Consider the following 13725-nt stretch of genomic DNA (forward strand, 5'->3'; position numbering starts at 1 on the left):
AAGTAGATTTAAAACCAAGTCTTCTTTCGTACGGTCAAGCGTCGTGGTCCACTAAGCTGCATAGACTCCTCCTGTAATAATAATAATAATAATAATAATAATAATAATAATAATAATAATAATAATAATAATTGTTGTTGTTGTTGTTGTTGTTGTTTGCGTTAAATAAAATAGCATTTTTAATTTTAAAATTTAGCAGTGGGGAATAAATAAATATGAAATAAAATAAATTTAAAACCAAAATAATAAAATACATTTAAAAACAAATAAGTAAAAATAACATGATGATAAATAATAAACAAAAGCAATTCTGACTATGGATTATACAAAATAGCTGGACTTGAGCATCTGAAGCTTTAACTGACATGGCGCGTTCTTTGAGTGAAATACCGATCACTGATTTATATTTGAAGTTAAAGCAATTAGAATATCCTTACCTTGGAAACGGAAGTGATGACTGGCTTGAAGAGATACTATTTTCTCGTGGGAAAAATAGGTGTTTTCTGTTATGCTGGCTATTTTCATACCTTAAAGGAGAAAGTAAGGCAGTTAGTCAAATTGGTACGGACCCATTTGAAAGTTGCGGAAGTAAGTAGTGTATGATAGTTTGTTTATATATTATTTATTAAGATATATTTAAAGGTGGGGAGTAATTTCGGAAAATTAAATAATTGCTGCCCACATTAAAAATCATTGCTTATTTAAAAGAAAAAAAAAAATCGCCGTATAAGGTTTATTGGGCAGCACGAGATGGGACTTAGATCCCTTTAGTCCTTTCAGATTATTACCTGTTTATGATATTACCTGTAACTGTAGTTTCACGATGGTTAAATGAATTGCCATAATTTCAATAGAATATAGTATCTAAAAAAAGTTCTGAAATTCCTTTTCACTGCTTTTTGTAACAATTAGGGTTCGTATTGAGGTGTGACGTGATCAGGATGGGAAAATAATGTACTCCAAGCGGGGTTCCTCCAAGAAACTCTTTGGGCCACCAAATTGTTAATGACAGGGTTTTTAAATTTATTTTGCAAAACCACTGTTGCTGCTATATTACTTGTTAAATTACCTAGCTTTTAACGATGATTAAATGAATAGCCTGATTGCAATAGAATATAGTGTCTAATATATATATATATATATATATATATATATATAAAACCAAGTTCATATAAAATGACTTGGTATCTTGAATATATATAATTGGAACCTAGTAAAGTAGTAGTGGCCAAAGTTTTTTGTGTGGTGCCACTTTTCAACAGAATAAGGAATTAGTGCCACACAAGAAGAATACTTCTCACTCACAGTTCAGTTTGTAGTGTGAGTATGTATACCCTTGTCCAATCTGCTAATTGAATTGCAGTCTTTTTAGAATTTGGTAACCGGATTCTCCCAAAGCATAATGAAATGAAATTATGGTGAGTATCTTGAGTAAAGATCTTATAATTTACTAGTGTTAGTTTATGAAGCATATTTTGTTTTGGTAGTAACTGCTTCACATGCTATATATATATATATTACTTATTTATTTTCTTCTTTAACCCTCCAACTAGTAGGTTATGAGTTCAATTCTCACTGCCTGAATGAATGCATGTGAATGTGTTTAATTTGGTGAGGTAAATTTGTTACTTAGTAGTAAACTACAACTTTGCATATTGAAAGTCTGAAGTAACTTGAAAAACTTCTGTTTTATTTGGTCTGTAGAGCAAAATTTTTGATTATCTAACCCTTAGCCTCCCCACAGTCCTAATGTATAATAGATTCACATGAAGAACATTATTATTATTATTTTTTTTATTTGACACCTCCAGGGAGTTCAAAGACTCATCATCGTTTATATACATATATAAACATATATGTATATATGTGTGTGTCTGTGTGTATATAAATATATATACACACACAACTGTGAGGATCACTATTAGTTGAACATGCAGTTACATAGTTCTCCTCCAGGAGCCTGATGATATTCCTGATCTGTTCAAGAATTGGTTTACTAGTAATTGGTTATTTGAAGATAAGATAATTAAGAGAACACTTTTTTTTTTTAGTGTCAAGAGCCTGGTTTGATACACAAACCAGCACATCCACTTTGATACTAATTAACCCTCTCATGCATAAGGGACTCATATGAGGACACATATTTTCCCTCATAATAATTATTTATTCATAATTTAGTGCTACTGTATGCATGTAGTCCTCATCTGGGAAGACCAAAGTGCTCTTAGAAACAACACTAGATGGCAGGAGTTTCAACAAAGTTACAGGAATAGCAATCTCTCTGCAATGCATGGTGATATCAAGGAGGAAGTGAAAAGCTGCTGTTTTGTTTTGAATTTGGTGATTTTATGAGTCTTCTGGAAAGGTTAGTATAGTTTTATATATTGTACCTTGTAGATGAAGTGTGAATATTTAATTTGTTCCTGTTTATTAACATATTCATAAAATGAACTTCAAAATAACCTGTCCTCACATGAGGAAAATATGTTTGTAAGGAAATTTATGTGGCAAATAGTTTGAGGTTAGAAAGTTCTTGTACATTATTTTTATAATTTTATTTATTTTATTTTTCAAACATACATGAATAGCAAGTGTGTTAATTGGCATTATCATCTCTTTTACAGATGGATAACCAAAAGTCAGGTCCATCAGGCATAAAAAAGGCCCATTAAAACTGTTCGAGGAATCTGAAGATGATTTTGAGTTAAGTAATTCTGATGATGATCCTACAGAGAGCGACAGTTCAAGTGAAGACAGTGATGTTCAGTGTCCTTCCCCTGTTGGTCAGACTTACAACGTTCAAAGTGTACAAAATACAGCTGTTGCTGGTCATATGTCATTGCAGAGACAACCAGTGTGGGTTAGTGAGAAAGATAATCCACAGTTTAGAGGAAAACACCAAGTAAATATTCATGGAGAGAGCTCTGTAGATTATTTTTCACAGCTGTTTCCAGAGGAATTGATGGATGAAATTGAAACAAACTAATCTGTATGCATGCTGTAAAGGCAAAGATAATTTAGCACTTCCTGTGACTGAACTCAAAATTTACCTTGGAATTCTACTTGTCGTGACATACATAAAATACTGACATGTAAGGCAGCATTGGTCTTCTGAACATGGACTGTATATGGATGTTATAGCTGATGCTATGTCAGTGAACAGAAGGGAAGACATAAGGCGATATTTGCATTTTGTTGATTCAGACACAATACCTACCAATAATAAAGACAAAGCAATATGTATAAGACCAGTGCTGCAAAAGTTTCATGAAACATTCTATGCTGCTGTCAGCCCAGAAAAATTTCAGAGTGTAGATGAGATGATGATTCCATTGAAGGGACATTCACAACTCAAACAATACTTACCTAAGAAACCAAAAAAATGGGGTTTCAAAATGTGGATGATGGCAGGCATTTCAGGCTATGTATATTGTTTTGATTTTTATCTAGGTGCAGATCCTGGAAGACAAAATTCAGACTCATTCAGTGCAAGTGAAAGTGTAGTACTTAGGCTTCGTCATGATCTTGCTGGTAAGAACCTCGAGGTATACGCAGACAACTTTTTCACGAGCATCCCCTTAATTAAGAAACTAAAGGAAGATGATATTTAGTATGTGGGTACATGCAGAAGAAATAGACTTCAAGGTGCTGACAAGAAACTGAAAAATGAAAATCATTTGCAGAAGATGGGATGAAGAAATATGTCAGTTACTATGTCCTCTGATGGCATTACTCTCACTAGATGGGTTGATAACTCCATAGTACATGTAGTATCTAGCTACTTAGGAAAGGGGCCTGTCAGTGTATGTCAGAGGTTCAGCCAGAAAGAAAAAAGTATGTTGAAATTCCACTACCTCGCAGCATAGCTGTTTATAACAAACATGGGTGGAGTAGACCTTATAGACTTTCTTGTGGCTTTGTATCGAAATGATACCAGGAACAAACGATGGTATATGAGAATTTTTCACCATATGTTGAACGTACTTGTTTGTAATGCACGGATCATTTGGAAATGGGAAGAAAAAGAAAAATTGGATTTGTTGGAATTCCAAGAGTGGCAACTGCTTTGATATATCAAGGTTAGCTCAGCTAGGTACAAGGTACAAAGAAACGAGGACGCCCTTCATGTCAGATACCACTAGCAATAAAGAAATGCAAAACTCGCTCTGTGCCACATGAGAAATGTTTTGAAGGCAGTGGACGCTTCCCAAAGAAGACAACAGGTGCTAATGCCAATCATTGCAGAGATGTACACTGCAACAGTAAAACAACATACATCTGTTTTAGATGTGAGGTTCCAATCTGTCTGGAATGTTTTCAGTCTGTCCATACAAAATGAGGCAAAGAGAATAAGACTGTTCTTGATTATAGATATAGCTCTACTTATAGATTATACTGATATAGCTCTACTGCAAATTCTAATTGTTCTACTTTTTGTATGTACTAAGTAATCCAGATTTTGATCATTCATGCAGTGTTTCAGCAAAATATAACTTGTTTATAATCTGTTTTGTCATACTTGTAATGTCTTTCAATGAAAATAAATTCCTTAGTTTAAGTCATTTCCATAGAAATGTGTCTGTAGTATGTTGGCGTTAGTGCATGATGATTTTAAACATATACAGGACACACATTTAGCAAAATTAATGAATTCATGGTAATACTGTAAGATTAAATGGTACTGTATCATGCCATTATAATTTTTTTATAAAAGAATATAAGAACTCATGCATGAGAGGGTTAAGAACAACCAAACAGCTGCATTTCACATTTGGAAGTACTTTGGATTATAACCAGATTAAGTGTGTTCACAGTATGTTAAAAAAAAAAAAAAAAAATCCATTGCAAGCAAATCTACTATGGTTAATATAGCAGTTATTGAAAATAGTGTATGTTGTGTTTTTGTGTTGGCCAATATTGTTGTGATGGCATGATTCTAATAATATTATTTTTTATTTCCAGCATTATATTAAAACTGAGTAAGAAACCTAATTATCATAAAACTATTGAGAGGAATGTAAATTTTCAGCAAGTCAGTTTTCAAACAGATTTTTTTTTGTAATATTATTATTATTATTATTATTTGTGACACCTCCAAGGAGTCTGAAGATTCATCGTGGGAGTCTTTTGTACACCTATTGTACAACTCTCTATCTACACCACCACACCGATCCTCTACTACCAATCATCTACATCAGCACCATCTACTGCCCACCACCACCACAGCTAGTATTTAGACATCAAGAAGTCTGTATTTGTTAAATAAGCAAGGCAGGCATGACAATTATGCTAATAAAGCTGAAACAATAGGTTAAATTATTATTGTTACTCTTAAGAATATAGTGATGTGTTTTGAGTACCTTCTTCCAGAGTTGTCGTAATATTCCACTGCTTGAAATACTTTTCACTGTATTTCCCATTTCATGAGTGCTTCCATCTCTCTAAAAAATATATATACAAATGGTATAATTTTCGTAAATGGTATAATAATGGTGCATGTTACGCCTTGCAACCAGCCATAGCCTGCTATGCTATGAGTGGCTTGTTTAGCACTTTGGTTGCTTTCTGCTATTTGATTTTGCTCACTCCAAAGACAGACTTTAAAAAATTAAAAAAAAAAGTACATTTTTTTTTGTAGATGGTATCTAGTTTTATATAAACAAATTGTATGCAATATCAAGATAATTAGAAATTATTGAGTAGTAAAAAAAAAAAAAAAAAAAATTCATTTGCAATATAGTTTGTACTAATTAGGGATACTAAAGTATACTAGATTCTGATATTAAATTTTAAATTATGACTACAAAAATGTCTTGATTATTTCATCAACATGTTTTACATCAGTAGGCATAAATTATTCTTCAGTTAGATAATGGTTCAAGAAAATTGTCTCGTGTCTGAAAACAATATCGTCTTGTGTGACGCCTGTAAGTGGAGATAAAATATAACTTATTTTATCTCCACTAAGACCTGTGCAGATTTGGTCTCCTGGGTTCCAAGGGGATAAAAAAGTTGTGAAAAAGGTGCATAGAAGAGATACAAAGATTATATTGAGATTATGAAATTTAGATTGAGGAAAGTTTGCAAGTAAGTGATCTGATTAACAGGAGAAAGAGTGGTGATATGATAAAGTCTATAATTATTATTATTATGTGACACTTCCAAGGAGTTGAAGGGCTCTACTCTGCTACATACAGCTTGCCATCTCCGCTACTACTTAATTCTCCAGATACACACAATAACACTACTACCATTAATGCCAGCTACCACCCATCACCACCAACAACAGTATTTTTTTCTCTGTAAATTGTGTGTGTTCTCATGGCCTTCTGTATGAGATCAGCTAACTCACCTTCAATTGAAAAAGCCCATGTAAAGATTCCTCTTGTCACAATGAGAATAGAGCTTAGATCTTTTCCAGTCGATGGGTGCAATGTTACCATCGTTCTTCCAATTATGTGTGGAAGTTAAGTTTGTTCATGGTTAAGAAAGGGATATGAGCTAGATTTTTCTCTCGCAGAGCAGTGGCGAATTGAACAATTTGCCTGTTAAAGTAGTGAGTGCATGTAGTGTGAACAAATTTAAGGGAAGGTATGACAGATGGTTTGGGTGATGTATAGTCTGCCTTTGATTAGTCCTTAACTCCTTGGAGGTCTCAGTCTATCACAGAAATCTGGTCTGTGATGTCTAGATTTCACTCTGTTCTGTTCCATTACATATATTTTGGCTGCTAATTATGCATGTTGTATTTTCAGATCAGTTTGCCTGCAATAGGAAATTGTTCAAATTCCAGGAGAAAAATGTTGTCACTGCAACATTTTTATGTTGCAGTGACAACATTTTTCTCCTGGAATTGGTATGCCAAGTTCCCTTCACTTCTTGCAAATGCCATGTGACATAAGCTGGCCTGGTTGGCCGAGTAGTTAGCATACCCGCTCTCCAACTAGCAGGGTGCTGATTCGAATTCCACTGTGGGCATGAATATTTGTGATTGTTTTACTTTGTGTACTGCTAAACTTGCTATATGATACAGTATGATTGCTGTCCTTGCACCATTAAGAAACCATAAATCATCATCACATCATGTATAAAGTCAAATCCCAAGGGACTTTACTAATCAAATATTAGAAAAGGCATTTCAGATTTCTTGACTCAAGAAATCAGAACAATTTTTACCAATTTTCTGAATAAAAAAAGTCATCAATAGAATATCACGAGTTTACTATGATATTCTATTGTTATTCATGATGGCTGGCTGAAATTGCTAGATTTAAAATTATTTAATGTAAGATAGAGGCAAATAGGATAACCGAATATTTAGCTGGGCATTTTTATAAGTGAAAGCACATTTCATTCTCATTTTCTGGCATGCTAAGTAAAAACAAAGCAAGCTCAGTGATTATAGAGTATTTTAACAACATGAATTTAGACAGGGCTGGAAACAATACATGTGAAAATAATGGAAAGAGATATATTGAATTTTTAAAGTGCAAGGCGGGTGAGCCACTTGTTTCTGGATTCTGAAGTTCAAAAGGATCCTGAAATTTAGATGATTATTAGTGTTTTATTAACTTTGCTGGAAAAGATGGTGCAAAAGTGACCAAGGAAGAAGTTATTGTGGAGTTGTTCAGTGATCATATTGCTAAGATTTTTCATACTTGATGGTAATGATACTATTCTAAGGAAACTGGAAGTTGAGGAATCAGTACTTAAACCTAGTTCCTTAAAGGTGAATGAGGTAGAAGTCTATAATTGCTTAGTCATAATGATGTGAATAAGACTATTGGACGAGATGGAATTTCACCACGTGCTATGAAAGAATGCACTAAGGAACTGACACTTCCTTTAACTCAGTTGTTTAATGAGAGTCTTAACTGTTAGATTTTAGGTAAAGACAACATATACTAGAATATTAATTAAAAACTTTAATTAATATTACCTGTATTTTGGTAATGTTACATTACCATCTTCAGGGATCACAAAATAATGATATGTGCATGTGGCACTAATACTAAGCAAAAATGGCTGAAGAAAACAACTGAAATTGGTCCTAGAGTCCTAAAGGTGCCCCCCTTAGTGGGCTAAATTAGGTTGTCACTTTAGAAAGCCACTTTACTACACTGCAGCAAGTATAAATATGAGAGATTACTCCTGGAATCGGCCTCAGCTCTAAAAAAAACTCCCTAAACCTCAACAAATTTGGATGCATGAGACTACCCCAAATATGGGAAGCTTGCATTCCTAGAACATCAGCTAACAACCAAGACAACCTAATTTAGCCCACTAGGGGGCACCTTTAGGACTCTAGGACCGACTTGAGTTGTTTTCTTTAGCCATTTTTGCTTAGTGTTAGTGCCTGCATGCACATATCATTTTTTTTGTGATCCCTGAAGATGGTAATGTAACATTACCAAAATATATGAAGTATTAATTAAAGTTTTTAATTAACATTCTAGTATACGTTGTCTTTCCCTAAAATCTGACAGTTATGTATTACCAACGTATAAGTTTATCTACAAGAATAATGAGAGTCTAGTATCCTTAACAATCCCTAATGAGTGGAAAGAGGGCAAGATTATTCCATTGCATAAAGGTGGAAGCAAAACAGATGTTTCAAATTGCAGACCAGTTTGCATTTCTGGAGCGGTTGTTAAGATCTTGGAGAGATTGGTCAGGAATAGAATACAAGATTGGGTGGACAAGGATAAGATTCTGTATAGAGGTCAGCATGGGTTTGTTAAAGGGAGGTCTTGTTTTATAATTTGCTTACATTTTATAATAAGATGACTACTGTTCTGGATAGGGGTGATTCATATACAGTGATACTTCTGGAGTTAACAAAGGCATTTGACACAGGCTACCACATGGACTGGAAAATCAGTTGGTTGATTGGATAGCAGACTGGCTTTTCTAATCAATATCAAATAGTTGTGTATAGAGGTGCCATGCCTCTCAGGAGGAGAGTTATCAATGGAGTCCCACAGGATTCTGTTCTAGGGCCACTGCTGTTCAATTTGTTTGTTAATGATATTTCAAATGGTCTGCAAGCTGATATTCAGCTGTGGTAGATGATGCTAAGCTAGGAAAAGTTATTTGGAATGATGCAGATGTACTGGTGCTTCAGAACGAATTGAATAAAGTGACTATGTGGGCAAATAAGTTGGGGGGGGATGTCAATTTAACAGCAGTAAATGTAAGATTTTGGATCTCAAAAAAGTAAAGCTACGTATCATATTGGAGATGTTGTATTACAGGTGGTGGAGGAAGCGTGTGATCTTGGGATATTGGTGGATAAAGAATTGAAGTTCAAGGGATATATTGCAAAAATAATAAAAACAGCAAAGAAATCCAGTATACTAAGAACACTGACAAATAGAGATAAGGATGTGATCATTCTGCTGTACAAGGCTCTGATTAGACCACATCTGGACTACTTTGCATCGATTTAGTCACATGTGTTCCTAGGTGAGAAGTAAGCTGTGGAAAACGTTTAGAGGTGAATAACAAAAGCAATATCGGGATTGTGGAATACTGACTATGGAGATAGGTTGAGAGAATCTAAATTACAGATGCTAGTCAATAGGTGGAAGAGGAGTGATATGATTGAGACATATAAATTGCTAAGAGGTGCTTATCAAATAGATACCAAGGATATTTTTCAAAGGGTTGAAGGAGGGAATGGGATAGAGACAAGAGATCATTCTTGGAAGTTGTATAAAGTTGTGGTACGTAAGAGAGTGCTGCATTACTTTTTTGCATGGAGAGTGGTTGGTGAGTGAAATTTATTGCCAAATGAGATGATGAGTGTGCAAACATTGAAGCAATTTAAGATGAGGTATGATAAAACATTATCCCTGTTAGATTGTATCTTACTATTGCCTCCCTTAATGAGTCTTGACTACAAGAGGTGTTTGGATAATAATAATGATAATAATAATTCTGCATTTTATGTCATACCATTTTATAATGTAATTTTCTTTTTCTAGGTTCATTATTCCTCCTGTCTACTTTTTTCTTCAATTTTCTGTGCATTGCATTTTGTGGCTTTTGTATTATCTATGCATTCTCTAATTCATTTTATTGTATCTTTCCAAAAAATAAAAATAAAAATCTAAGTAGTCATCATGGTTAATTTACAATTTGTAAATAAGGAAACAAACTAAATACATAGGAATAAGAAAAGGTTAATTATTATATGCAGCTTTCCAGACTTCTCTGTGTTGAGCCAGTTGAGTTATTTCTTGTGGAGAAAGAGTAGTATCTGTGCTGATAAGGTGGTTAATATACTATCAGAATTGTTTAGTTTGTTTTCCTCTCTGTCTTTGTCTATTTGAGGGAGCATATAAAACTAAGATGTCAAAGTAAGGAGAAAGAGGATGTCTCAGTTGATGTCCAAATCAATCAAGTTGATTGATTTGGACATCATTGAAAGCCTGCATTGGATTTCAATCGGTTTTTTTTTTAGTTTGCCTCTTCTAAAATAGTGGAATTATGAATATGATCCTTCAAGGAGTAACAGTCTTTAGCAGGTTGTATTCAAGCTATTAATGATTTTTGTTGCTTTTTGGGTGGAATCGTTCCGTGTTTCTCCACCGTATAAGAAGATAGCTTGAGACGTTGCTTTGTAAAGCCTAATTTTTATTTCCAAGTTGATGAGAGATGATTTCCATATATTTCATAGATTCCTGTGTTGATTGAGAGCTTTTTATTTTCTTAATATTATGTCATTTCCACTATTATTTATATTTGAGCCTAAGTATTGGAAGTCTATATTTGCTAATAGTTGGTTGCATTCTGTAATGATGGAACCATGTACTATATTTGTATTTTAGTTTTATTTGAGTTAACTGTCAATCCAAATATTTTTGTAGCTTGGCATAGTTTTTCAGTGTTGTTACACCTTGGATAAAGATGTAATACTTTTAATTGTAATACTATTAATACTATAGTTGTAATACTATTAATATAATACTTTCTGTATCATATGCAAATGATTTCTAATATAATTATATGCATAGCTGAGGTCACTGAGACAGTTGTTTATCGTTCGTTGTTAGTGTTGTGCCAAATCCATCCTCAGCTATCCTGAAAATGTACATATTCATATATTTTGATAGTTTAAAAGAATGAGTAATTATGATCTACTTTGTTCAAATAATTTTGGCAGTTGTAAAAAGCTTTTTTTCACTTAGTAATCAAGTAAATCATAATAGGCAAGAAATTGTATTCTTGTTTTAATCCTATATCCAAATGTAAGCAAACAAAGCTTGCATGTGAAGTATCTTCATGACTAGACTACTTGTATATAGAGGTTGTTGACATCACATCAACTGCCTTAGTATCCCATAATGCAAAGCACATTTTCTCTGCAAACTGAGAAAGGTGCCATTGGGAAGATGCATCATTAAAATATCTAGAAAAGGCAGGCTGTTGTTATTTCTCTTTCTGTAGTGAACTAGATAGTTGGGGTGCTGACTGCCAGGGAGGAAGGAGTCTAACGTGTGAACCATGTGGCTAAATAGAAACACATCAGTGACTTAACCCTCCGACCGGCCAGGAGGTATATATACATCCAACTAAATCTGGATACAATTCAATACACCTGTTGAAAGAACATGGATAAGAAGTGTAATTTGGCAGTTCTGTCCTTTAGAAGTGCGATAATCCTTCATGCTATAGAGAACACTTAACTAGATTATCTCGCGAAGCTGAGTCTCAGTTCTCTATAACAAGGAACGCAGTTCCTAGTTTTATGCTGGGCGATTGGACTCTTTGTTATATTAGAAAGACTAAAAATATAGAAATTATTTTTATTTTCTCTTTTTATTATACAGTTTTAAATTCCAGAACAAAATATAAATCTTGCATACTTTCTTCACTTAAATATTTCATTACCTTGGAGAACCAATGGTTAATGTTTTTGTGCTAATTTTGTATAATCGCTTACTTGACAGAACATGCTTTGTTTTCGAAGAAATTAATTCACGATAATTATTTGAAACATTAAAAAAAAAAAAAAAACGGCTGCCGACATTCTAGATTATATTATTTTTGTTCAGAATCATATTTTGAAGAATAATTCAGATTTCCTGAAGGAAATCTGTGAATTATTCTTCGATGACTTTGCTTTATAGAGAATAATATGCAATTCTTTAATCATATCACTAAGTTTTTTTCAAAATATCGTTATCTACTGTTCTTTGCACTTTGAACTTGTTGGTTTCCCTGTATAATTGGTCTTTACAAAATGAAATAAACTGTTATTATTTAAATTGATATGTATATATTTTAGCGTATATTCTCTCATACAAAATATGTGTATGCATCAAATGTGAAATTTCATATTTTCACAATAGAAATGAACTTTATTTCGACTTTGATAGTTTTACTCCCTCCCCCGCTGCAACACTACTGCACATCTGAAAACTCTTATGAAACATAGGTACAGTTAATATCTATTGGGCTCCAAAGTTTACTGCATTCTCGCAGTAAACTTTGGAGCCCAATAGATATTAATATGCTGCTTACATTTATAGCACTCTTGATTGTGCAAAGCATCATGAAAAAGCTCACTCTCGAAATGTATTGGTCTACAGACTGGATTCTGAACACTCCAATGTTTCGTGATGTTATGACTGAAAAACAATTCAGTCTCATCATGAAGTATTTGCATTTTCAGAATAATGAGGAATATGATCAGGCAACACATCCTTGCCCAGTTCTCAACAAAATTTATGATTTCCTGATGAAAATCCATCAGAAATGTAGATCACTATACAGTCCTGAGAGAGGCTTGAGTATCGATGAAAGTCTTATGCCATTTATTCAAAGGTAGGCTGAAATGCAAGCAGTATATTTCCCAAAAGAAAGCAAAGTATGGAGTAAAATTTTTTTATGCTTTGTGAATCCGAAAGTGGATATCGTTGGGATTTCAAACCTTATACGGGAAAGCAGACTGTAATCGAGCATGATAAATATTCGGATCTCCCCTTGTCGATGCGTGCAGTAATGCAGTTACTAGACCCTTTACTGAGTAAAGGTGATTGCATTACAATGGATAATTACTACATGTGTCCTGAACTCGCTGACTTGCTTTTACAGCATCGTATAGATAGTTATGGTATTGTAAATGCAAAAAAGGCGAGATATGCCTCTAGATCTGGCATCAGGAAAACTATTGAAGGGGGAAATCTGAGCTTATCAGCAAGGTAAAGTCTTTGCGCTACGTTGGAAAGACAAAAAAGATATTTTTCTGCTGTCTTTCCTGCACAATCCATCAAAGAAATCCATGGAGAAGCATGGTTTCATGAAAGAAAAACCCATTGCTGTGTGTGCGTACAACAACACTATGAGTGGAATTGACAGGTGCGATCAACAGCTATCATTGTACTCTGTAATGAGGAAACAGCATAAAATATATTACAGACAAGTGTTTGGACATATATTGGGTTTTGTTATTTGGAACAGTTTCGCGAATAGAAAGAAATCGCAGGAAAGAAGGCAGTCCTTAGAGACTTCTGAGGTTAAATGCTGCTAACTCCAACCATTATCCCGAGAATCTACCAGCCATGGCTAATAAAAAAAAACCTCAATGCAAATGCTATGTATGCAAAAAGAAACAATATCAGAAGGGAGACAACAATCTGGTGCCCTGAATGTGAAACTGCTTTGCGTGTTTACCCTTGCTTTAGGGTATTTCATACTGTTCAAGATTTTTAAATTCTG

General features: G+C 33.9%; 1 protein-coding gene across 4 annotated transcripts in view; it reads left to right on the plus strand.

Annotated features, from left to right (window-relative positions):
- Positions 1–349: 349 nt before the first annotated feature.
- LOC150106217 (uncharacterized) overlaps positions 350–13725 on the plus strand; it is a 212374-nt gene continuing 198998 nt past the window's right edge. For all 4 annotated transcript variants that reach the window (XR_016548354.1, XM_090393044.1, XM_090393045.1 and 1 more), the window contains exon 1: positions 350–588. Coding sequence is in view for 3 of the 4 variants with exons in the window: in XM_090393044.1 (XP_090249170.1) it covers positions 366–588 (223 nt within the window). In the remaining variant the exon portion in view is untranslated. The remainder of the gene's footprint in view (positions 589–13725) is intronic.

The sequence above is a fragment of the Typopeltis vanoorti genome, chromosome 5 (genome assembly GCF_054136105.1).
Source record: "Typopeltis vanoorti isolate ZY-2024b chromosome 5, IOZ_Tvanoo_1.0, whole genome shotgun sequence".
Classification (NCBI taxonomy): Eukaryota; Metazoa; Arthropoda; class Arachnida; order Uropygi; family Thelyphonidae; genus Typopeltis; species Typopeltis vanoorti.